Source organism: Aythya ferina (assembly GCF_964211825.1).
Source record: "Aythya ferina genome assembly, chromosome: 16".
NCBI lineage: Eukaryota > Metazoa > Chordata > Aves > Anseriformes > Anatidae > Aythya > Aythya ferina.
The window spans coordinates 5739774-5762831 of record NC_140315.1 but is presented as its reverse complement, the minus strand read 5'-3'; the positions used below and the strand labels follow the sequence as shown (position 1 = coordinate 5762831).

At 47.7% G+C, this 23058-nt stretch overlaps 1 protein-coding gene and 1 long non-coding RNA gene across 2 annotated transcripts in view; both read right to left on the bottom strand.

Moving 5' to 3' along the window:
• The window catches only part of LOC311445962, a 50013-nt gene that overhangs the window by 3498 nt on the left and 23457 nt on the right, over positions 1-23058 (bottom strand). The window lies entirely within an intron of this gene.
• On the bottom strand, positions 328-9291 carry LOC311445961 (uncharacterized protein). The gene is made up of 3 exons (XM_084538583.1): positions 9222-9291; positions 9004-9099; positions 328-2470 (listed from the first exon to the last, which is right to left on the bottom strand). Exons 2-3 carry the CDS (start codon positions 9067-9069, stop codon positions 1553-1555), a joined length of 984 nt encoding a protein of 327 aa, XP_084394709.1. The 5' UTR covers positions 9070-9099; positions 9222-9291; the 3' UTR covers positions 328-1552.

Sequence of the window (23058 nt, the reverse complement as noted above, 5' to 3'; positions counted from 1 at the left end):
CTGGGTGCTCCCACCCAAGCCGTTATTTCCCACCGCAAAACTGCGAGCTTGAGTTTTAAAGAGAACAAAAATGAAATGGCGAAGTCGGGGGGAGGACAATGCTGAAGCATGGCCATGTGCCTCCAGGTGCCTTGGGGCCGTGATAGCCCCAGTCCTCAGGTGCTGCATCCTTCCTGGCGGCACCACATTTCCTGGGAGCTGCACCAGGAAAACGAGAGGCACTGAACACATGGCACGAGGCCAGGCCGGCTACTTAAATTGAAGCTGGCCACAGCTTGTCACATACTACTGGGAAAATGTTGCATACAATAAAAACAACACAGGGTGTGCATGCAGCATTGTGTACTGCTATGTTGCTAATAATCTTTATTTTTACTGGAATATTTAAAAAGCCAAATTGTTATACTTCGTCCTCAAATCACGTGGTCTCGCCTGAGCCTCGTACTGCTCTCCACAAAGAGAACTTTGGGGCACACCTAATTAAAGCGTATGAATCAAGGATATCGACTTGTTGAAGGCTTTTTGTTGTTATTGCCATTTTAGACCTCTAATGGGGACCTGTGAAATGGTGAATCCTGAGGCTCCAGAGAAGACCCCTTTTGGGGACTCCAAGGGCCACGTGTGAAGCCAATTTTCCAAATGAAACTAGTTATATCACTTAAAACCTAAAGGCTTCACTTTCGCAAATCTTTTATGCTCGGTTTTATACAGCTAATACATTGCCAATGTTTCCAAGGAAACCAATATGCCCTGTTCTCCCTGAACCAACTCTCACTATTAAAACAATTAAAAACTTAATCTGGGTTCCCTCCCTTCCTCCCCCTCTCTCCTTTTGGTATTACCGTACGCGTTTTAATTAAAAACACGATGGCGATACGTTTCTTACACATATGTAGGCTACGCTGCAAATTACCTAAAGGAAGCTTGACTCCAGAGCACGATAACTGGGAATCAACTGCGTTTCCACAATTGAGTAAAAACAAATTAACGGGAGCCTTGATGAATCAATTACAGCCACTGCTCATCTCTGAAGGCTATCGGCCAGCTGATGGAGAAGCTTAAAACTCTGTGGGGTTGTGAAAGGCACAGGAGTGTGGGTTGGATGTGCTTGGGCTCCAAGCAGCAGTAGTGGGGTCATCTTGAGCTGCCCAGCTCCTGCAGGGCCGGGCATGGCACACGGGAGGAATTTCCCCCATTTGTGCCTCCATCTGGCTGAGCAGCGGGATTTCAGGTCGTGCTGGCTGCAGAAAGCAGGCCCGGAGGTTCCCTGCCTCATGCCCTTCGGGGTGCTGTTTCTGAAGCCTGCCCTCGAGCTACTGCTTCACACCTCTGTGCTCCGAGGCCCAGCTGAGGAGATGAATGCAGAGCGAGGCCCCACGCTCACTGCAACACAGGCTGGGCCTGGAGAAAGGGGGGGCTTGAAAATCAACTACAACCAGCATGCTATAAAACCCTTTGGGGTTTCCCAGTCACAGCACCTCTCTCCAAAGCCATTGTTGTGGGACCGGGTGTCTCAGCCAGGGCCAACAATGCTGCCCTTCTTCCATCAGGCTCATGCCCTTCTTCTGGCAGGCTCCTGCACGAGTTCCTCATTTTGCCAGGCTTGTGTGTGGGGTTTTGGGGCTGCTGGCCCTCCCTGACAGGGCCAAGGGCACTTCCCATAGGATGGGGCAGGCCTGGGGCCCGCAGCCTTCAGGCGCTCTGTTTGTGTGGACTTCCAGAGCACGCCTGTTGTCCTCAGGGCTTGGAAAACAAACACGAGCCCCAGGGGCCAGCACAAGGAGCTTAAAGCCTCGAGGTGAACACACAGCCCAGGCTCTTTGTGTCCGATGTGTGTTGCTGGCTTGATCTGAAGAGGCAGTCGGATCCAGGCGTGGGGCTCTGGGGCTGCTGAGGAGAGGGATCTGCAGGTCAAGAGGCTCATGAAAAGAGGAAACCAGCTCCTAGCAGACGTGAATGGCACCAGGGAGGCAGTAAACACAGCCCCGCTCTTTGTTTCGCCTGCATTGTGTTTGCGGCTCTGCCTGCTGCATGCTGCCTCTGCTCCCCTGATCCCCTCGTGTGCACCGCTTCCACTCCCATGCCAAGAGGCCGAGCACGAAGGAAGGGAGCAGGCGGCACGGGGACGTTTCATGTGGATCCAAGAGCTAAATCTGGCCCTCATTTGTGCATTCCCCCCATTCTCCAAGGAGCAGAAGGGAAACGCAGCCAGAGCCGCTTCCTCCACCATTGTCTGAGCGCTCCGACATCCTCCTGCCGGCACTGCGAGGGCAGGGGGACAGGGACGGGGTGTCTGGGGCACTTCCAGCTCACCCACACCTCCGGCGAGGCCGGCCCAGCCAACCTCCCTCTGGGGGTTCCTGCAGGCGTTGGGCTGCCCGGAAGCTTTAGGGAAATGATTTTTGCTCGCTCCTCCGTGCACATCCTTCAGGGCAGCGTGCTGCTGGGTGCTCCTCGCAGACGTGGCTTCCTGTGAAAGAAATCCCAGCCATGTGAGCCTCCCCCACGCAGCGTGATCCAGCCCCATTCATACACACTTCCCACCACGCTGACACGCAGCATTGTGCAACCAAGGAGAGTGCACGGCAGGTCCGCGCTCAGAAATACCTCAGTCTGCCAGTGCACAGGGGTGACTTGGGGTTATTGGGGAGGGTTTTCCCCCCTCCCTCTCTTTTAGAGGGGTTTGGAAAATTGCTTTCCACCATCTGCCCTCCCAGAGCTAGGAAATATTTGGAATACATTCCATTCTCCTAATGAACATGCAGCAGCAGGGGTGCAGCAAATAAGAGAGAGAAAATCTTTCTAATGAACAACAAATGAACTAGAAATCAGATCTACATAGCTTCAGCTTTTGTTGCCTATAGCTGTAGGGTGATTCATGGAGACAAAAATCAATGAACGTGCTGCAGACCCAGGCCTAGCACGGCGGGCAGAAGTCTTGCCGTGACCCAAGCCATATTTGTTTTGGGTACAAATACAGACTTGCTAGCTTCCTTTTCTTTTAATTGGGGGGAAAAAAAGAAAAAAAATCTTAAGTACGGTTCCTATAACTCTTGTTAACGCTCTTCAAAACACGTTGAATTTATAGGATACTGTCAAACACATATTACTATTCATGACAAATCATGTTTTTTCCAACTGGTATGTAGAGCTCTATCATGCTCTTTTGTTTTTAAAAAAATAAAATAATGTGCCCAAACTGAAGAAACTAGTTGGTCTTTCTCAGAGGAAGAAGGGCCAAAAAGCTCCTCTTGATCCATGCTGAGCATGGCCAGAGGTGAATTTCCAGATCTACCAGAGCAGAAATTAAGGGCTGCTCTCAAGTGCCGTGTGCCCCACCATGAATATGCAATGAGCTGTTCTTCTAAGAGCATCGCCTGCTGCAAACCATCTAGACATGAGCAAGTTTCCACCCAAGTCTTTGGGTGTCAGAAGCTCGGGCACACTGAGGGGAAACCTCAGTCCCAGGCTCTGCTGCTGCATGAAGCATGGGGTGGCCCATCACAGCCAGCCTTAGTGCAAAGTGGGAGGAATAAAGTGCTCTTGGAGCCATCCTTATTGGCAAAACCTCCGATTAGACACTGGGACTTTTCCTCATACCTCCTTATTGGTGTATTTATTTTACCTGTCCACAAGCTCCATCCCCAAATACTTAATAAGGGGCAATGAAGAGCTCAAATCATCCCCTCAGAAGCAAAGGCATCCCTCAGCTTGTCCCCTGGAGCACAGGAAATTTCCTGCCTACACTGCATGGCAGGACACTGACCACAGCAGGCCAGAAGCAGCATTGCCAAACCAGGCAGATTTAGGTGCTGGAACAGGGAAGGATTTAGTGCAACAGGTATTGACCTAGACGATACAACTGGCACTTTCTATGCTATCCTGAAATCCTACATTGCCCCTGCATATTCCTACAGGCTTTGCTGTACAGGTACACCCCACCTGCTCTTCTCCAAGCACCACTTTTTGATGCAGGAGTATTGGGACAGAAGGTGTTGTGCTGGCTTTCCTCTCTGCACCTGGTGGCTTCACCTGGCCGCATGCTGAGCTGCTGAGTTTTTGATGTACGCATTGATTGCCTTGGAGCCTGACTCTGCATTTCCTTCGAATATTTAACCTGCAAGAAAGTCAGAGCTTTCCCACGGAGATCCTACATGGCCAGGCCTCTTCATTTAATACCATTTTCTGCATGCGTTCACCTCCCTCGCCTTTATTACTTGTACTTTCACCCAGCAGAAAGAGGAGCTGCATTCAGCATCACAAACTCATTAAGCAGCTCCTTGGTGCCCCCTTGTTCTGGGTCTCTCGCACTGGAGCATGCATTAAAGGAAAAAAAAAAAAAAAAAGACAGAACGTTCCTACAAAAAGCAATTTCTTGGCTGGCCATTTTTTTTATTCCCATCAATATGGCAGGAGATATTTATGTCTGAACAAATCCTTCTCCCTCCCAATCAACCCAGTTTCTCCTGAATCTGCACCGCAGTCACACAGTTTGTATCGCTGCTGCTGCGAAAATTACCGTGACGACACAAAACGCAACATCATGACTAAAGGTGTGTGGAACAGTCCCGGAGAAATGAGAAGTGACTTCAAATGCAAGGTATTTCCTCCTTCCCCTTTCTCCCATCCTACAATCTGCTACAGTGCTGAAAATGGGACAGTTTTCAAATAGGCTATATTTGCAGAGCAAAGATGGATGCTATTTTTATTGCAAATTAGCAGATTTTTTAGCAGATCCAACCTCATTTGCAAGTGAAAGTGACTCTACTTACCATGCAGATATAGGTCTTATGTTGGAAGCTCATGGAAATTCATGTTTTGAACATACTTACAGAAGAAAAAAATAGACCCTGCCTTTATTTCTGGCTGAGACTAGCTCCACTGAAGACAGACCAGTGGGGCAGCACATCTCTGCTGAACCACTGCATTATGCGAGCAAGTGTGAGTGATCCTGAAGCGGACCTGAGGCTATGCCCTGATATGTGGGGGGCTGGTGGACTTTAAGGAGTCCACAGAGATATTAAAAAGAGACATTGTGTTCACAGCCAGAAATTTGCTATCCAGGGATCCACATTCCCCATGGAAATATTTGAGAGGTCTGCACCCTGAAGACTGAAAATTCCCTATGCCAAGAGGCAGAGCTAGCTAGGGACAGTCATAGGCTGCCCTAATGTGAAAAATTTCATGTATTAATAGTGCGAGGGTAAAGCATTTTCAGTCAACACTTGTCCTGCAAAAGATGCCATTTCAGAATGCCAAAACTTTTCATTACATTGGAAAAAAATCTGGTGAGTGGTTTAAGCCAAGAAAAACAATTAAAAAATAGAGAAATCCAAACACTGCATTTAAGTGCTACTGAATCAAAAGCTTTTCAGGTTTTTGTCTTGAGAGGAGATTTTTCAATTAAAAGTCAATGTATAACTTGGGAAGGGTGAGCAAATGGTTAAACACCTCCCCAAATAAAACAGAAGAATAAGTCATTGCATCCCAAACTGTGCCAGTTGCGTCAAGCCCAAACCCATGCCACAAAAATTACAGAGAAAGTAAAATTTGGGGGAGAGAGAGAAAAACTGTGCACACCTTTAAGACGCTCATACAACATTGGTGCTGGATTCCCAGAAGTATGATTTTAGATTCAGTTACAGCTTCATGAAAATGAACTAAGATTAAAAAAAAATCTTCATTTTAATATGGGCATTGCAAGGAGAAAGTGAAAAATGAACAGCAGGAGGGGAAAGCAGGGAGATCCGATTTCAAGAAGGGGAATTTAATTTTAAGAGTGCAATTTCTACCTGCCAAATTTGCACATGCATTCCTCGAACCTGAAGCCATCCAGCAGGTGTGAACCTGTTTGTACTTCTCCTGACAGGAGCACAACAGAGGGAAACCAGCGGTGCGAGTACTGAGGTATGCTTACAAATTCTTTTGGCAGATGCCAATTTTGCAGTTAGCTGCTACAGATGAAAAAGCAGAAGCTGAGCCTCAGCCCTGCTGTTACGCTGACGTGGGATGGGCTCAGCTCTTTCTTCCCGTCCCATCCCTGTGTATTCGGGGTGTGTAGGTCCCATTTTCATGATGCCCACGACAAGGGCAGATCACATTCCTGAACACCCTGTTGCCGTGGCCTTCAATGAGACTGTTCATCAGCAAGTTCAAAATCAGAGATGACGTTTTACAAACACCTAAAATTCATCTAACCAAATCACTAATATTCAAGCCTAAATCAGTAGGGTTTGTTTGTTTTTTAAAAAAAGTCCCAGACAACATCCCAAACCTCTGCTGTTCTGGCAGCTCAGGGCCCCTGCTCGTAACACACACAGGGCAGAGTAGTTAACGCCCATGTACCTGGCCCAGACACCAGTGTCCTCCCAACCAAGCGGTGACACCACTTGCACGGTTTGCACAGTGCTGGCACTACTTTGTCACTACAACAGAGGTCACATCTTGGAAAACAAAAGGACACTTCCCAGCTCACAATTTTTACCATTCTTATTTTCTTCAAGATAGGTACAGAGTGTGATTTCTTATTACTGACAAAAAGATTGGGGTATTCTTTTGTGAGCACGAGGCATCATATAATTTGTAGCAGGCATGAATTATTGCAGTGTCTCCATCCAAACAAGCGAACATCTGTATCCCATTTTCATTGGCACCACAAGATACCTGGCGCGGCCCCAAAACAGAGTGTTTAGCTACAAGGGTTTAAAATATGCAGTAATTTGCTGTTGTGTTATCTTCTGGTATTCTCTGCTTTGGGGAAAAAAAAAAAAAACAACACAACTTTATCAGAGAAGTCCTCCCACTGTCTTGCTCTAGTCCAGAATGAAATGAATCAAGTAAAACAACTTGGAAAGCCTCATTTATTTCCCTCCTGAAGAGTGGTGGTTATGGAAGCCAGTTGGGGCAGCACCCTGCAAAGCATGGGACACTGCATGTCCCTCCAGCCAGGTCTGGTGGCCAGGGGCTTTGTACAGGCACAGGAGGCTGTCATATTCAGCCCTCCCTAGGCCAGCTGGATGGGGAGAGTGGTGTTAGGAGAACTGAGAGGTTCACAGGAGGCTGGGGGCTCTCAATCTGGGATTACTTCCTTTGCTTTTGAAAATATGTTTAAGGCCTTGGCTTTGCTGAAAGCCAGGTGAGTTCTTACAGCAGACTGATACCTCAGTTAGCCACCTCACGTAAAACTTTAACACAGAACAGCTCTGTTACACCCTTACATTCAGATCGTTGAGCAATAGAAGTAAAGACACAGATGTAAATAAGGCCATGTCTCCACAGAGAAACACTGTTACATCAGTACAGCTATAAATGTCCTGGAAACCCTCTTATATCAGGGCAAGAGGGGCTTTGGGACATTCCTTCAAAAAAAAAAAAAAAAGTCTCTTTTCAATATCTTCACTAAAGAAGATATCCCCCAAATATCTGCATCAGTTCCAGTTCATCCCTTATGTAATACCAAGTAGCTTCTTTGCGTAGATGTAGCCTCATTAGAGCCCCGTGCCAACAAACCCATCCCGGCTCCAGAGGGTTCCCCCAGCACCACGAGCACAGGACCAGCCTCTGCTGACGCTGCCTGCTAACGCTGCTAACCCTGCTCCTGCCTCCTATCTGCCCGAGCATCAAAGGGGAAGGAATGCCGAAACGTGATAGACTATCGCTGCAGGCAGGAGTAACTTGTGCTGTCAGTGTTCAATTAGCACCGAGTTAAACTAAATGTCTTGTGAATATTTCATAACGATCTGCCAGCATCATAGCTGAACTCTCTGGCTTTTACCAAGCCATTTCCCTTCCAAAGTGACACGATGCAGAATTAAAGAGGGATGATGAGCCAGCCTTGCTTGTTTGAGTACCTATTCAAGAATCACGCAATATAACAAAAACATAGTAATAATTAAAAAAAAGGCACAAAACAGACTAACAACAGCAGCAACCTAAACTCATCCTCTGAAAATAAACTCTCACTTTGTTTAAAAGCAGTTTATGCAGAGAACAGCTCTTTTTCAGACTGTAAATTTATTGTAGCTATCCCCATTTACTTTGAGAGTTACAGGAGCTGAGCTCCTGTGAACTTCTGAGCTTTTTGCGAAAAATAAGATGGGAAATGTAGAAGTTAAATGAATTAGAATAGACCTTTACTGGCTTTAACTTGAAATGCAGAATCCGCAGCAGGCACCAGCTGAGCTGCACAAGCCATCTCCCCTCATTTCTCTGCGTGCGGGATGCTGTGGTTTTGACCCAAGCTCTCTGGGATCTGGGGCAGAAAAATCCACTGAAATCAAATCCGTCGGTGCTGCAAAGCAGCCACTACAGACACGCAAACCTCTGGCTGGAAAGCAGCTGCAGGACCCGTGTCATCTGCCTGGGGTCCTGGGCACGGAGTCACTGGGGACACAGCTGGGTCTTGGAGCGGGCACGCAGCCCTGGCAGAGCAGGAGGAGCTCCAGAAGGCAGAAGCAGCAAAATACCAAGGGTCAGTGCTGACTGCTCGCAGTCCCTGCTGGGGGACAGGGGCTGCCTCCAAGGATGGAAAGGTGCCACAGGGCACGAAGAGCCTTTCCCAGATTTTCTGCTGAGGCTGCCAGTAAGGAGATTGGTCGGTTCCAACAGTAATGGACCAAAGCCACCAATTCACATCACCTCATCCATCACACGCCCAGATGATAAATGATGCTGGGTTTGCACCAGCCTGGGCTGACACTCCGCAAAACACAGCCAAATTGCCTCGCTCGGCTTGCTGAGGAGACAGCCCCACAGCTGATGAAGGGCAGGCTAAGCTAGAAACTTCTCAGGGTGTATCTGCACCAGCAGAACAAGCACTGAGACTGCTGAAAGTAAACCCTGAAGGAAAAGACCAACAGGCTGAAGTGACCACAGGGACTAAGCCATTTCACTTGCTCGATGCTAAATGGCCCATGGGTAGTTTCACCTAACAACACTGCACTTTCACCTTGAGTCTCAACTCCACTAGATTTTACAGCAAAATAGCTAGTATGTGGTAGTTACCTGCCCATGAGGAACAAATAGAGTCACACCTCTTTGGCAGCAAAGACTTAACAGGAAAGTCCACATGGGAGCTTGTCTATAGCACCACTGCTGTAACTGCAATGATAAAGCGAGGAAAACTGCAGTCCAAGCCCACCAATGCTGCTGACCCCATGGGGGACGTTCCCCTCCCTGCTGAATGAATTGGGAGCTCAAACCCCAGTAGGGGTTACACTTACTGCTGAGTTATTCTGAAAAATAAAGTTCTTTAAGCTCTCCTGTTACCTCAGCCTCTTTGCTGCCTGACCTTTTTTAAGCCTTTTGAAGGTGGGGGAGAGGTGGGCAGGAGGGGCAGAAAAATGCAGAGGGATTGGAGGCACCTGGGGAGATGGGGACTAGAGCCAAAGGAGAAAACAAGACACAGCCCCATGCCCTCACCTCCTTAGGGCCAGGGCACTGCTGTTAAATGCTCCACTGATACCTGCTAATTAACCCCCTGCCTTTGCAGATAACGAGGAGGTGGCTGTGCTGGGGAGGGGGCTGGCAGGAAGGCACACAGGGTGAGCTGGGTGGCTTGAGGGGACAGAGCCCAGCATGCGGTGTCTGAAGGCTCCTGTAAATCATTTAACAGAGCTGAAGGCCTACCAGCATTGAGCTGTGCAGATATAGATGCAATACAAACAGCAAAACAAACCCAGGTGTGGCTGGGCTCGAATATTAATATCTCCCTCCAAGGGCAATGGAAATAGGGCAGAGCCTGTGGTTCGCAGGCATGGGGGGGATTTTGGTGTGGACAGGCAGCCCCATTAGCAGCAAGTGCCCCGACCCTGCTCCGCACAAACGCTGACATTTACTCTCCCCAAATGGCTGAGCTAATGTACTGATAGCAGCGGTGGCATCCCTCCAGCAGATGGGACTGATCTGTTTTGTACGTGGACCTGTTGGGGTTTTTGACACAGCCGCTTGTCTGAGTGCCAGCATCTGAAATACAACTCAGGAGGCCCTTTATGGCTCCAAACTGGAGGCATTTGGGACCTTTTCCATTTTCTGTTAGACAGTCACAAAGAAAGGGAATGCTACTGAAGTCTGGGCAGATTAGTCATGGAGTAGATTTGCCCGATGCCGTGTTCAGCTCTATAATAGTTGCCAGAGTAAATTCAAGGATGTGCTTTAAAATGCCAAAATATATTAGTAATGCTCATCTATGAAAATAATGATTATGGCAAAGGATTTGTTTGTAAGCCTTATAGAGAAAACACAAATCATCCGATATTTTGATGAAAAAAAAAATAAAAAGGAAAAAAGTCCCATATAAATAGATCTCACTCCTGGAGTTTCAGAGCTGAAAAGAAGGGGCTGGAACGCTCCCAACGTCCTCAGAGCCTTTCTGACCCACCCAGTCCCCCTGGCGTTAGCAGGTTGTTAGAAATAATCAGGCGGCTGTAAAAATAATATTTCTAACTTGATTAACATGATGTTCCACTCAGCAACTCCACTGCTGTTGTTTTTTTGTCCTTGATAATCAACGGGTAGAGGCTGATGCTGCGTAATTGCTAACCAGCAGCCTGCGTTTCTGCTGCAGCCCTCCCCAGCGAGGGAGTGAAAAAGAAACAGGAGGTACAGGACCCAAGGGGAGGGGGACACAATAAATAATTTCACAACTCTACAAGAGGGAGTAGCACGCATAGAACAGCTCCCATAAACATGGGGATGCCGTAGGATGGGGAATTAAGGTTGTTTCTGCTCTTCCCTTGCTTAGTTGGCCAAGTGGCTTGCCCACCGCTAGGCATGGGAAGGGACCCAGCAGACACCGAGCCAGGGCCCCCAAGGATGTGAGCCCCTGGTGTGGCATGGGCACCAGGAGAGAGCAGCCCCCACATCCTGCATGTTTGACCCTCTTTGGGGTCGAAAGCCCTGGAAAATGCCCCATTTGCATGAAGCATTGTGGCTCACCTGGTGCCTCCAGGTTTCTGCGAGATGCGTTCTTGCATTAGTGTTGTCAAACGGTGACATTTCTGAGCGTAAGTCATGGGGTTGTTGTTAATGCCAATTTAATGGTGCTAAAATGATTAAATATGGCAGGCTTTTAAATAATGAGGTACATAAAAGGTGTTAATAACCTCTTAAGTGCTTTAATAATATTCTGTGCTATCATAAAATGTTAGTAATTGGACCTCTTAACTTTCATCTGCCATAAAGTAATGAAAGAAAAAATCTCAACAGAGGCGCTGAATGGCTGAAAAATTTGCTTAAATAAAAGAAAAAAAAAATTGAACAATGGTAAAACTGAGCCCTATTTGTTGGAAAAAAAAAGAGGAAAAAAAAAAAAAAAGAGGAAAAAAAAAAAAGAAGAAGGAGAAAAATTAACTGGAAAGCCCAACGGAACATGCATTTTAATATCATGCAAATTTTTAGCATTTCCAAAAATTGTCTTTGGTAGAAGGTGCTGCAAGAACAAAGGACCCAGAGAGAGGCACGATGACTCGCTGAGAAACCCAGCAGTGGGTGGGCTGTGTGGTCTGGTGTGAGACAAACACATACACTCCCTGTGTGAGTTAGAAACGGCCTCGTTCTTGTGCACCACAAACTCAAGCCAAGCCCGGGTCACTCTTTCAGACTGTGCAGAGCTCCTTAGGCTGGTTTAACACCCATGGGACTGATCCTGCAGTGGGAGCATTGCCTGTCAAAGGGCTTCTGGCTTCTGGGCCGGGCAGTGCTGGAAGCCCCCAGCATGCCAGGGCAACTGGAAGTGATAAAGGATCCTTCAGAGCCTCTGTAGGTAACTGTGTGTGTCTAAGAGCACACAGCGAAGCACAGAACTGGGTTGGATGGGGCAGCAGAATAGCCAAATGTAAATAAAATGGCAAATGGGGAGCACAGATAGGAATAGCTACATGAGATCTGGCCAGGATTCTGGGTAAGCAGCAGCTTGGGTGGGAAAGGGCTGAGGTCTTTAAAATCCCCTTCAGGGCACTGCTGAATCCCACCCAGACCCCATAAAACGTCCCGACATGGGGCTGCCATTGCCTGACGACTGAGCAGGCTCCTCCTCATCATTTCCAGTAACGTTTGTTGGATCTCTTCTCCCTAAACGCCAAACAACCCAACCAAATTACAGTGAAAACCCTGTATCAGCAAAATCAGTTTAATTAACGGAGATTTGCAAGTTCTTGATTCAATGGCTTTCCCAGGGAAATCCTCGTAAGATCTCCCTGGCTTCCCTCCTTACGTGCTGCTCTTTACCAGCTGTTAACAGGTCCGCCCAGTTCATTTTAAAACTGGGTGCTTTGAAATGTCTGCAAATGCAAGCCTCTGAACCTGGGGGCTGGCCGTGTGTCAGAGGAGGGCTGTGCAGCTCCTTCCGAGCCTCGCCAGCCTGGCTCTGCGGGGCGAGGGCAGCGGGGCGCCCACCAGCCCTCTGCTCGCACCTCGTGTCACGCAGGCGGGGAGCGGGAGCAGCCCCACGTGAGCCAGGCACCCGCCTGCTCAGCAGGAGTAACAATGGGAAACGGCAGAAGCCAAGAGTTTGCCCATAGGCATTGAAAAAATTATAATGAGCAAATCGATTTTGAGTAGTCTAAATTTGCTTGGAGATAAATCAGGAACAGAACAAATGCTCTATCTAACAGAGAAATGATTCACCAAGTACAGTGTTCCTAGAGCCATGCAGAAGGCTCTTGGCTGCTGTGAATGCCGGCTCCTTTTTTTTCTTTTTTTTTTTTTGGCTTTATATTGCAGACAAGACCATTATTATTTTCTCGTTAAGGGTCTAGTGCCGATCCCGTTGAAGTCAATGACAAATTTTCCATTAGCTTCAATGAAGGACTTGGCCTCATAAAAGCAATTATTCATCCATACATAAAGTACTTCCTTGACTCTTGTATTTGAGAGCGAGAGCCTGCTACCCACTCGTCGGCATCTCTCTCCAGCACAGCTACAATTTGCACAGGCCCCCTATGCCCCACTGCAGGCCCCAGCATCCCAGAATAGGATCGTATTTCTTCTCGTGTAGATGCTCTTTGGTTCATTTGATGTGCCCATTATTTGAGAACCGTCTCTCCTTTTGTCCATTAGGTAAATTCTGGATGAGATTATTATTCTGGTTCGGTTTGTAACAATCCCTCTGGATCCATCTTTATGCTTATTAGGATTTTAGAAATGCAATCTAATTTGTGCTAAAGCATACAGATTCAGCTCCCCTATGATCTGTGCTGTTCACATGTCATTGCTATGTCTGCAATGCTGCTTATACCCATAGGTGGGAGCAGCCGTGGGGGGAGAGCCCGAGCAGGAAACCCCACCGAGACAAATACCTGAGCTCCGGAGAGCCTTGGGACCGTAAGTGACACCAACTGGTTCAGAGACGGTTCTTTTTAATTCCTTGTTGACTCTCCATGAAATACTAGTTTTTTTTTAAGCTTGACTGGAAATCATCAAACTCCTTTGGTGGCCATGAGCGGACTTTGAACCATGTTCCTGGAATGTCAAGAGATGTGCAGAGCCAAACAGAGATGCTCGTGTGCTTATTAAAACCCACTCTGAACATTTTTATTTTTTTATTATTATTTTTTTTTTAGTCTGCATGCTAGTTCAGACTGTAGTCAGTGCAAGCTTCTGCCTTGTTCTTGCTTGCAAAGCTCTGTGCACACCCTTAGCACCATGGAGAAATGCAGCCAAACCCGGCGTGCCAATAGCTAGCAATGACCAGTTTCTGGTGTTGATTGGGCAAGTTAATTAGAAAAGAAGTTATTTTGCTAGGATAGGTTAAAAAAAAAAAAAAAAAAAAAAAAGTTTCATTTTGTGATTAGCTTAGGTTTCTGGAGAAACATAGTGCTGTGCTCCTGTGTGACTGCTGTGCTGCAGCACTGCCCAGGAGCCTCCCGGAGGCACAGGTGCTTCCAGTTTCAAGGTTTTTTTTAACTGTTGAACATGAGAAGTCACCCACATGATACGTGAAAACAATCACCTCCTCTGGTACCTGAGCTTTGTCACCCACATTTTGCCAGGTAGCACTTTTGCCCCATTGGAGAAGAGGCAAGCCCACCAAGCAGGGCGACACGACCACAAAAAGTGCTTTTCACCCTTTGTTGGGTGGGAGCTGGGTCGGGACCCTGAAGCAGGCTTCCTGCTGGCCTGCCCCCATGTGGGGACAGCAAGAACAAAGGGAGGGCCACAGCCTGGGCCACCAGTGGCCACTGGGCTGCTCCTTCGGGCCAGGAAACACACAGGAGGCACCCAGGAGCTCCTCCAGCCCGCGTGGCCGCCACCTTGAGGAGCCCGGGCTCGCTCTTGTCAAGGCAGCCACAAGTGTTTGGGTCCTCTAAACTCCCCACTAACTTCTGCAAAGCCTCGTCTTCCGAAAGGCTCTTCAGTGCCACTTCATGTTTAATGTCTGTGCTCTACCCTGTGTAAAGGAAGTGGATAAAAATCAATAAAGCGCTCGCAAAGTTGCTCTGTGCCGAGTTTCACGTGCACGTTTTGAAAGCCTCTCTTCCCTGCCACTCACCTCATGAATCTATTCTTGGAGAATAGAAACTGGGATCTACTTTGCAGCCAAAAGTAAAGTCATAAAGAAGTTTGCTCACGTTCCTCGACACATGAGATACAGAGTTAATTAAAAATTGTTCTCTGTACAACAGGTTTGTTTCACTGGAAAATGTCACTGATGTAAGGCTGTTCTGCTCGTGTTGCCAACTACATTGAATTGACTCCATTATAAGCTTACTCCTCCCCCTTCCCATTACTTTTCTTCCAATAATAAACTAAAGAGATCCCACATTTTATTGGAAAAGATGCGCTAGGATTAGCTGAGCTGGAGCAGCCACATTGTGCCCCTCCAGTCCCTGTTTATCTGTGGTCCTACAGAAGAAGCAAACACTTGCCCCAGCCCAATATAAATGAGATATTTGATCCTACAGGCATGGTGCTGTTAAAAGATTTTTAATTAGATAAATACATTTTATAAAAAGATTTTGCAGAATAGTTGCCTCTAGCAACTGTAACAATCTTGAAGCTTCATCTCCTAAAAGGAAAGAAAACTCTTGCAGGAAACTAATGTGTTACATAAAAATGAAAGATGGTGTTACAGAGTGAATAGGAAAGGGCTCCTGCTCCAGTGGAAATGCAGCCCCACTCCTGGAAAGGGGAGTTCACTTCATCACTGCCTCCACACAGCACATGGATTTGTGCTCTAATTTTCCCAGCCAGGTTGCCAAGTTGCTGGACGGGGCTGGAGGGAGGTCCTGTGAGCACTCTCTTTCCATAGCTGACGTGCTGCAGAAGGCATCACGCACACGTCAGCCCTGCAGGACGCGCTTGGCTCTCCCCGCACCACCGCCCTGCTGCTTCGTGAATGAGCAGGGGCATCCTCACGGCCGCCTGTCATCCCTACCGTGCCTCAGCAAGGGGTCCTGAGCTTGCTTTCCTTGCCAGCTAGCCCCTCAGGAAGGATGCCCGTGATGAGGATAGGCCCGGTGGCTGTGGCTCACTGCCCGAGGCTGGGCTGCTCGTGGAGAACAAGCGGCAGCCTGCAGGCCGGTGCCTCCGCAGGGCACCCCGAGAGGAGGTGAAGCCAGCCCTCAACCCCACCAACACAGCCTGGACTCCTAGGAAAGGGAGTTTAACTTGTGTTAAGTTTAGACATGAGCCTGGCTCATGCTGAGATGAGCCAGGGCTGCTCTGATGCCCCTTCTCTCCATCCAGCCCCGAACCTCTCCTGAATGCCACATCCCCAGGGGACCTCTGCTGCTGGGGCAGGGCCTCTGTAAGACTTTCCCTCTTCCATTTACAGATCCCAGTGAATGAAGCTGCCCAACGTGCCAGCAAGGTGGGGAGTTTTATCTCCGCAGACTCAGTAGAGGATGGCAGCTGGAATGGGAACTTTTCCATCCTCACCCCCATAGGCAGTATATTTAGCCCTGACCTAGAAAGACCATCCTTTCTAGGGCTGAGCTGTGATTCAGACAGTCTGCTTGCTGAGCAGAGACTGCCAACTGTGCCGAATCATAGCTGATTAGAGGTGGGAGAGAGCCTGAAAAACAATACACCCAGGCAAACGCAGTGGGTTTGGAGCATTTCATGAAAATTATATTTAACACCATTTTGGTGACTTAAAGAAAAATTAAAACAAACAACCCTCGCACCTTCCAAAATAACCCTACCTGTCTCTGGTGGGAGAGCAGAGACTGGCAAAGTGCTGCTATTTTAAACCGCAGCGGAACAGCGTAAGACAGAATATACATATAGATAGATAGATAGAGGTACAGACACACACATCTCAAGGTGAGGCATGGGATGCTTCCTCTGGCAAAGAAGACAGAACGGGCAGAGGATCTGACACTTCCTCACAATTTAGAGGAAATTTTGTCTTCAAGCCAAACAAACCCTGTCGTGTCTAAGGGCAAACGAGTGAAAGAAAACAAGTCCTAGAAGGCGTCTGAAGACAAGTAACATGCAGAAATGTCTGCTGCCAGGTCAGAAGGTGTTCTGCTGGCACAGCGTGGCACTGGAGCTCGTGCCCCACAGGCAGCTACCCTCTGCCAGCAGACGCACTCAGGCTATCGGCTGGATCTGAAGGAGAAATCTTATCTGCAGGCCTGGGAGAAAGCAGGAGGAGGTAGTCCCAGCCCTTATAAACTAGTAACACAGCCAGGGAGTCAAACTGGAAAGTACCACATAGCCTGGTCTGGAGAGAGCAGAACAGGAGACTAAACACAACAGTTTAACAAATAATTACAGGTTCTTTATGGGGACTACAATTTGTAATCCGCCTTCATCCACTTCTCTTTGCACAGTTTAGAGTTACAATGCCAAAGGGATCACAGGGAATCATGAAATAATGTCCTGCATTTGAGTGCAGAGCAGACAGTCTCGGAGGGTTTTAGCCAGTCCATTTGATACTCTTTTCATGAAACATTTACCATGTTGTACCGAAGCGTTCGCTCCATTGTACCTCAGCAAACAGAGCGTGCATGCTGTTACAGTCACTCACATGTGCAGGATGTTTGCAGCCATTAAAAGTGATGAGAAAAAAACCTGACCTGGATAGGTTCTCCTGGATTTAAATTCAGTTAAGTGTGGGCCTTGAATGTTATCTCCATAATAAATTTGCCACACCATAAAACATAGTGGGAATCAGGAAGTAATATCTTGCATTTCAACAAATGCTCGGTCTCTGAGGACCTCCACCATCCATTTGATACACTGGCTATGTAGGAGTACAATTTCGAGTCATCTATATTTTTTATGTTAACTGCATGGAGAAGATAGTCTCATGACAGCAGCGCTGGATTGATTATTTCAGGGACTGGGGATTGGTTACCAGCCCTGCAGCGCTCCCTGACTCCCCAAATACATCACAGCCCTTTGGCTTCCCACCTGCAGAACGGGACACCCACACCTCTGCTCCTCTGCCCTAAGGTCATTTGCAGCCATGCCTCCAGGACAGGTACCTCCTCGTTTTCCTGAATGGCAACAGGACACTGAGCTGGGGCTTATCTTTTAAATGAATTGGGAAAATAAAGAAATAAATACATCAGTCCATGCAAATGTCAATGTATAGAGACCCATGGCATGTTGTAGCCCCAGTACTAGCTCCTTCTTCTCCCTTTTCTTTGGATAACACTGTTGGAGGACTGCTGCAGGTGGGGCTGGGAAACTGCAGGGATCCCAGCCTAGCACTGAAATGCCTCCTTGTCCCTGGGGAGAGCCGCAGCTTGGGGTCACACGCTGCTCATGCTGCAGCCCCTCCAGCAACTGCCAGCAGCTGAATTTGTCAGACCTGGGAGGGCTGCGACAAAGGGGACAGAGGGAGGGGAGGATGCGCAGGCACTCTTCCCACTTCAGCATTTCCACAGGTGATTTATATCTCCCTTTAAGGGAACGGCTTGATTAAAGAAACAAAGTCATGTCTAATAGTCAAGAGTAAACGTTAATAAAAATAAATGCCAATAAACATGGTTCCAAAAATGACTCACATCATATTGCTGTTTCAGAGGAACTTGAAATGAATATTTGTCAAAAGTCACCAAGGAGTCAAAAAGGAAAGAGAAATTATCTCAAGTCAAATAAAAGATATTGTTTGCATATAAATAAAAGGCTTTTTTTGACATGATAAGTGGTTTTTAAACATTGCTAAATAACATTGGAAGAAATTTCAAAAGCGTGGTTTGCAAAATTTGGAAACACTTTGTTTAGAAACATCTTCCGAAACATTTCACATCTTTCATACTCTTATTTTTTCCCTGCAGAACCAGTGTGGAAAATTGACACTGGCTTGGGAAGCACTGCAGGATCCACTACGCTGCGTTTTTTGCCCCAAATATTTCACCAAAACCACGTACTCAGTTCTCATTGGGAAGTCTCATTTAACAAATTATGTAACAAAAGGCTTTACCTTAACTGCAAGCTTAAATCCATCTGATTTAGGTGAGTTAAGCACAGACTTGGGTTAAGCAGTGCCCAGTGCTTTGCCGAGTGAGGCTGTGGCCAGGCACTGGGTGAGCGGCCGTGCTGAATGGGTGCCGGGACACATGATGGAAAGTGAAAATAAAGCACGAAGAAACAATCAGCAAATAAGCCTGGTGCTTGGAGATTTTGAGCTTTGTTTGTACAGTAGTTCTAAGGTGTGTTTTGTGTGTCTGAAAAATCCTGTTATTCAGGAGCCCGGGATCGCTCTTCCATCACTAGCGGTGCTGAACAGAAGCGGCGCAGCGTGCGGTCCTTTATTCCGGGGAGCCGTAATCATTCCCCTCCCGAAACTGCAGCTCCATTTGACTGACAGAATTAGAAGCAATTCATATTGGAGGGGAAAGAAGAAAGGCAGACCCATTTGGTTGTCAGACTGTGGGTACATACACAAAGCTTTTAGCAAAAAAAAAAAAAAGAGAAGAAAAAAGAAGAAAAAGTTGTTGCCCTCCTAAATCACATCTATATTAATGACATGAATGACAGGCTTAAGGGGAAAATTATAAATCTTTCTTTCCAGCTTTTCTTTTATTGCCCAACCATATATTTCATTTATGCAGAGAGCAGTACCATGAAACACGCAGCAGGCGCCGTGGATAAGCTGCAGCCAGGCTCCTCTGGAGCACGGCTGAGCCCGGTGGGCACGTCTGCGAGCCGGTCTGCACCCGGCAGAGACAGCACCAAAGCTGCCTCCGTGGTACTTTGCTCCTGCTGCTGCCCCGGTGTCCTGTCACCACCCCTGCATGGTGAAGGAGGGGTCCAAGAGAGATGGGAGTGCTCAGCTGGGGCTGGGCGCTTGGCCATACAACCCCCAAGCCCCAGACCCCAGCTTGCCTGGGGCTCCTCACCCCTCGGTGCCTGTTCCAGCCATCCAAGAGGCCGTCTCTGTCCCCAGGGTAGCCACCAGGTCTCTGCATTTCTGCTTTGTTCATTTTCTAACATAAGCCTCAAGGGAACACAGAGAGGAACACAGAGAAACCTCAGTGTCTTATGGGACCACAGAAGTAGACGTGATCATCTTCCATTAATTCCTGTAAATTTCCCCAAACCTAGGACCTTTTTCCTTGGAATCAACATGTGATTAATGGGACTGTTAGAGCTGCATCTATGTGTTTACATACTTATATACATACACACACACATTATTCACTTTTTGTAGGAGTCTCCTGTGAACAACTTATGGCCACGTAAAGCTACCCACACTCAGACACACCGCAGAGATACTTCCCTGGGTTTTATTGTCCGTGACCACCACACTCAGCTTTTATAGAAGCCTAATTACAGACAATCCCCTTTAAATGCTGACTCGCTGTGTTAAGTTATCCTGCAGGTGAATGAGGAGATATAACGTTTTTCCATGTTTTCTAAAATCCTGTAGCATTACTAACTGGATTGGTCAATGGCAGGGCTGCCTGGAGAAATTAATCTGGTTGGAAGTGGCCCTTGGTTTCCCATCACCACTGGCACCGAATGCATGGAGTTTGGGGAATGTTTTTTTCATGAAGGAAGTGGAGGATTAAAAAAATTAAATGGTTTCATTTGAAACCTCCTGTACAGCTTAGTTTATAACAATAAAAGGCAACACTGGTTCCTTACAAATCAACTGAGGGGAAAAGTAGAATTAAGAAAGAATCAAAATGAATAAGCCAGGTGCCACAGCATCCTGCTCTCTGGCCCTACACAGCCCAAATCATCTGGCTCCCACCTTTTTGCTAGCACTGCTACAATAGATTTAAAAAAAAATCATTTAATTTTCTGTCACTCTTTTCATCTGAACAGACTCACGGAGTTTTCACAGCTGTAGAAGGATGGTGCACAAAGCCACACCTTTTCTGGAGTGAAGAGGCATGGAAAAAGAGAAAATCTGGGCAGAATTGCCAGAAGAAACTCTGTCATGAAAAAAAAAAAAAAAAAAAAAAAAAAAAAAAAAAAAACCCACAAAAAACAGGCTTCAAACGTTGAAAACACCGAGGAAACAGGCTGACTAACACATGCTGCTAGCAACGCCCTGGAGTTGGCCCAGGAGCTGCAGCTTTCAGGTGCAGCCCCTGATTTCCCCGGGCTCCGGAGCCCCGTGCTTGTGGAGATGCCCGTGCGGTGACAGGTAGCCGTCCCCTCCCTGGCTCAGTCTAGCACATAAAAACCCACCAGTATCTTTCTTTTTGTCAGCTCGCTGCTTCAAAGGCTCTCACTGCCTCACCATTACCCTGTGCTCATCCCCACGCAGCGATACGCGCAGTGTAAATAGCTACCAGGAGATGACAGATAGGACAGGGACATGGACATGACACCAGTGTCCCCCCTGCCCCCCCGGTCCCACAGCAGTGGCCGTGGTGGTGCAGCGGTGGGGCTGCAGGAAGGCACAGAGGCAGAGGTGCTTGTGTGAGTTCAGCTGAAGCGAGGCAAACTTTTCATGCTGTCCCTGAAACCTCTCCGGAGCTGAACGTCTAAGTGAATATTTATCTGAGCAAAGCAATAACCGCAGGGTTAATTAGGACTTGGCGTAATTTAGGAGCTGGTCATAACGAGGAATGGCTGTAATTTCATGTTAGTGTTTCAGTGAGCTCCCACTTCAGCTTTTTTTTTTTTTTTTTTTTTTTTTCATCTAAAACCCTCCCGCAGCGCTATCCAGCTCAGGGATAGTGGAGGGGATTAAAAATCAGCTCCTCATCTCGTGCTAATTCCATTTGTCCCAGCGCTGTATCCAGAACAGCAAAATGCGAGCAGAACATCCAGCTTTGGGCACCATAATCCCAGACAGACACAGACTGATCCCCGAGAGGCCAGAGAAGAGCAGCAGGAACCAGGGGTTTGAAAAACAGGACCTGTAAGGAAAGGTTGTAGGAATGGGGTTTGTTTAGTCTAGGAAAGAAAAGAATGAGGGAAGATATGATAAAAGTCTTCCAATATGGGGAAGTCTGTTATAGAGCAGACAGTGATCAATTGCTGTTCCTCTGCACTGGGAAAGGACGTGAAGAAATCACCTCAATTTACAGCAAAGCAGCCTGAGGTTGGGAGTTAGGAAAGCACCTTTCCCACTGCACACAGGAGCTGGAGCAGGCAGCTTGGGGAAGGTCTGCGGTGGCGATTCTAGGAAGAGGTTCATGAGGAAGAGGCCACGGGAAGGCTCTGCAGCCCTTTGCTGGCCCTGTCGGTCCCATCGCTATGTGCTCGGCTTCTGCAGCTGGACACTGCTGGCAACATTCCCCCAGTGAGTGGCCGGTGTCCTTGTGCTGATGGGTGAGGGAAGATCACTGGAGCTCCCTGCTGGGATGTGCTGACCATGGGCACGGCTAAACAAGTGGCTGTCTTCCCCTGCAGCCACCTGGGGGGAGCTCTGGCCCCAGCAGGTGCCCAGGTACCCCCAGCTCCCACGCCAGCACATTTAGCACATGCAGGGCAGGGAACAGCCCAGGCTGCGTTGCCATCCCACTGTCCCATCACAGCATGGCCCCTCATCTGCAGCAGAGGTGTTTCTTCCACTTGGGGTTATTTATTTATCGGTATTAGCCCCTCACAGCTCAAAGGGGAGCCCCACGGCACCAGGCTTTGTATGGAGTGAGACTGGTGGGCACAGCACAGGCAGGCAGCACAGAGGGGAGCCGAGGAGGGGAGGGGAGATGCTGGGGAAGACCTGGTCCTGGTTGTGGCTTCGGTTGTGGCACCCCTGTGCTTGTCCACCCTTGGTGCCACTCTTCAAGCCCTGCCTTCATGCAGGCACGGACACCCAGAGCAGCAGCGTCCTGGTGGGGAGGTGAGCCCTGACCTGAAGTCAGAACTGCTCGCAGAAGTCGATCACGTTCTGCAAAGCCAGTAAATATTTCAGGAGGTTCACAAAGCCTCAAAGCCCACAGGCTTGGCAGAGCCTGACCCGCCGCTCTCCTCAAGAGCTGTAAGGAGTCTGGATCCAACACTCAGCTGGCAATTTGCTGAAGACACATGGGGCAAGAAAGAAACCAAGTTTGCTCTGTTTAGACTGACATTGGCTCCCCACTGTTGACAGCAGTCCAGATTTGGGGTCTGGTCTTTCTCCCACTGAATTCAACGGGGAATTTTTCCATCGCCTTGAAGGGGGGCAGCAACAAGCCGTCGTATCTGTCAGTGCAGATTGCCAATGGAAGACAAACTGGAATGGCTAAGTGCTGTCTGTAATGAGAGATCATTTTTTCCCTTCCTCCTCCTCTCCCCCAAGTCCATTTTCAGACCATAACCACATTTTAATGAATAAAAAGTTGTTGTTTCAAATCCTCGCAGAACTGCAGTCCCTGCCAAGCCTGTTTTTCTTCTGGAAAGACAGATGGATGCGCTCACATTATGGTCGTTGTTTTTTGTGTGCCATATATTTTCAGTGATGTTCATGAAACTAGAATTAGTGACACTAATAATGACAAATCAGAGGGCTAATATTGTTTAACCCTGTTAAAGAGTGTTATTACATTTACATGTTCCCACAGAGTAAATGCTGTTTGGCTCAGACATATGTCTTGCTATCTGTTTATTTTTATGAATCAGAAATGAATCAGCAGTCAGTCTCAGAGTGTCCCATAGATTTACTTGTCTCATATACCATTTCAGAAGGGGAAAAGAAAACCACAATGGGGTTTATAGGAT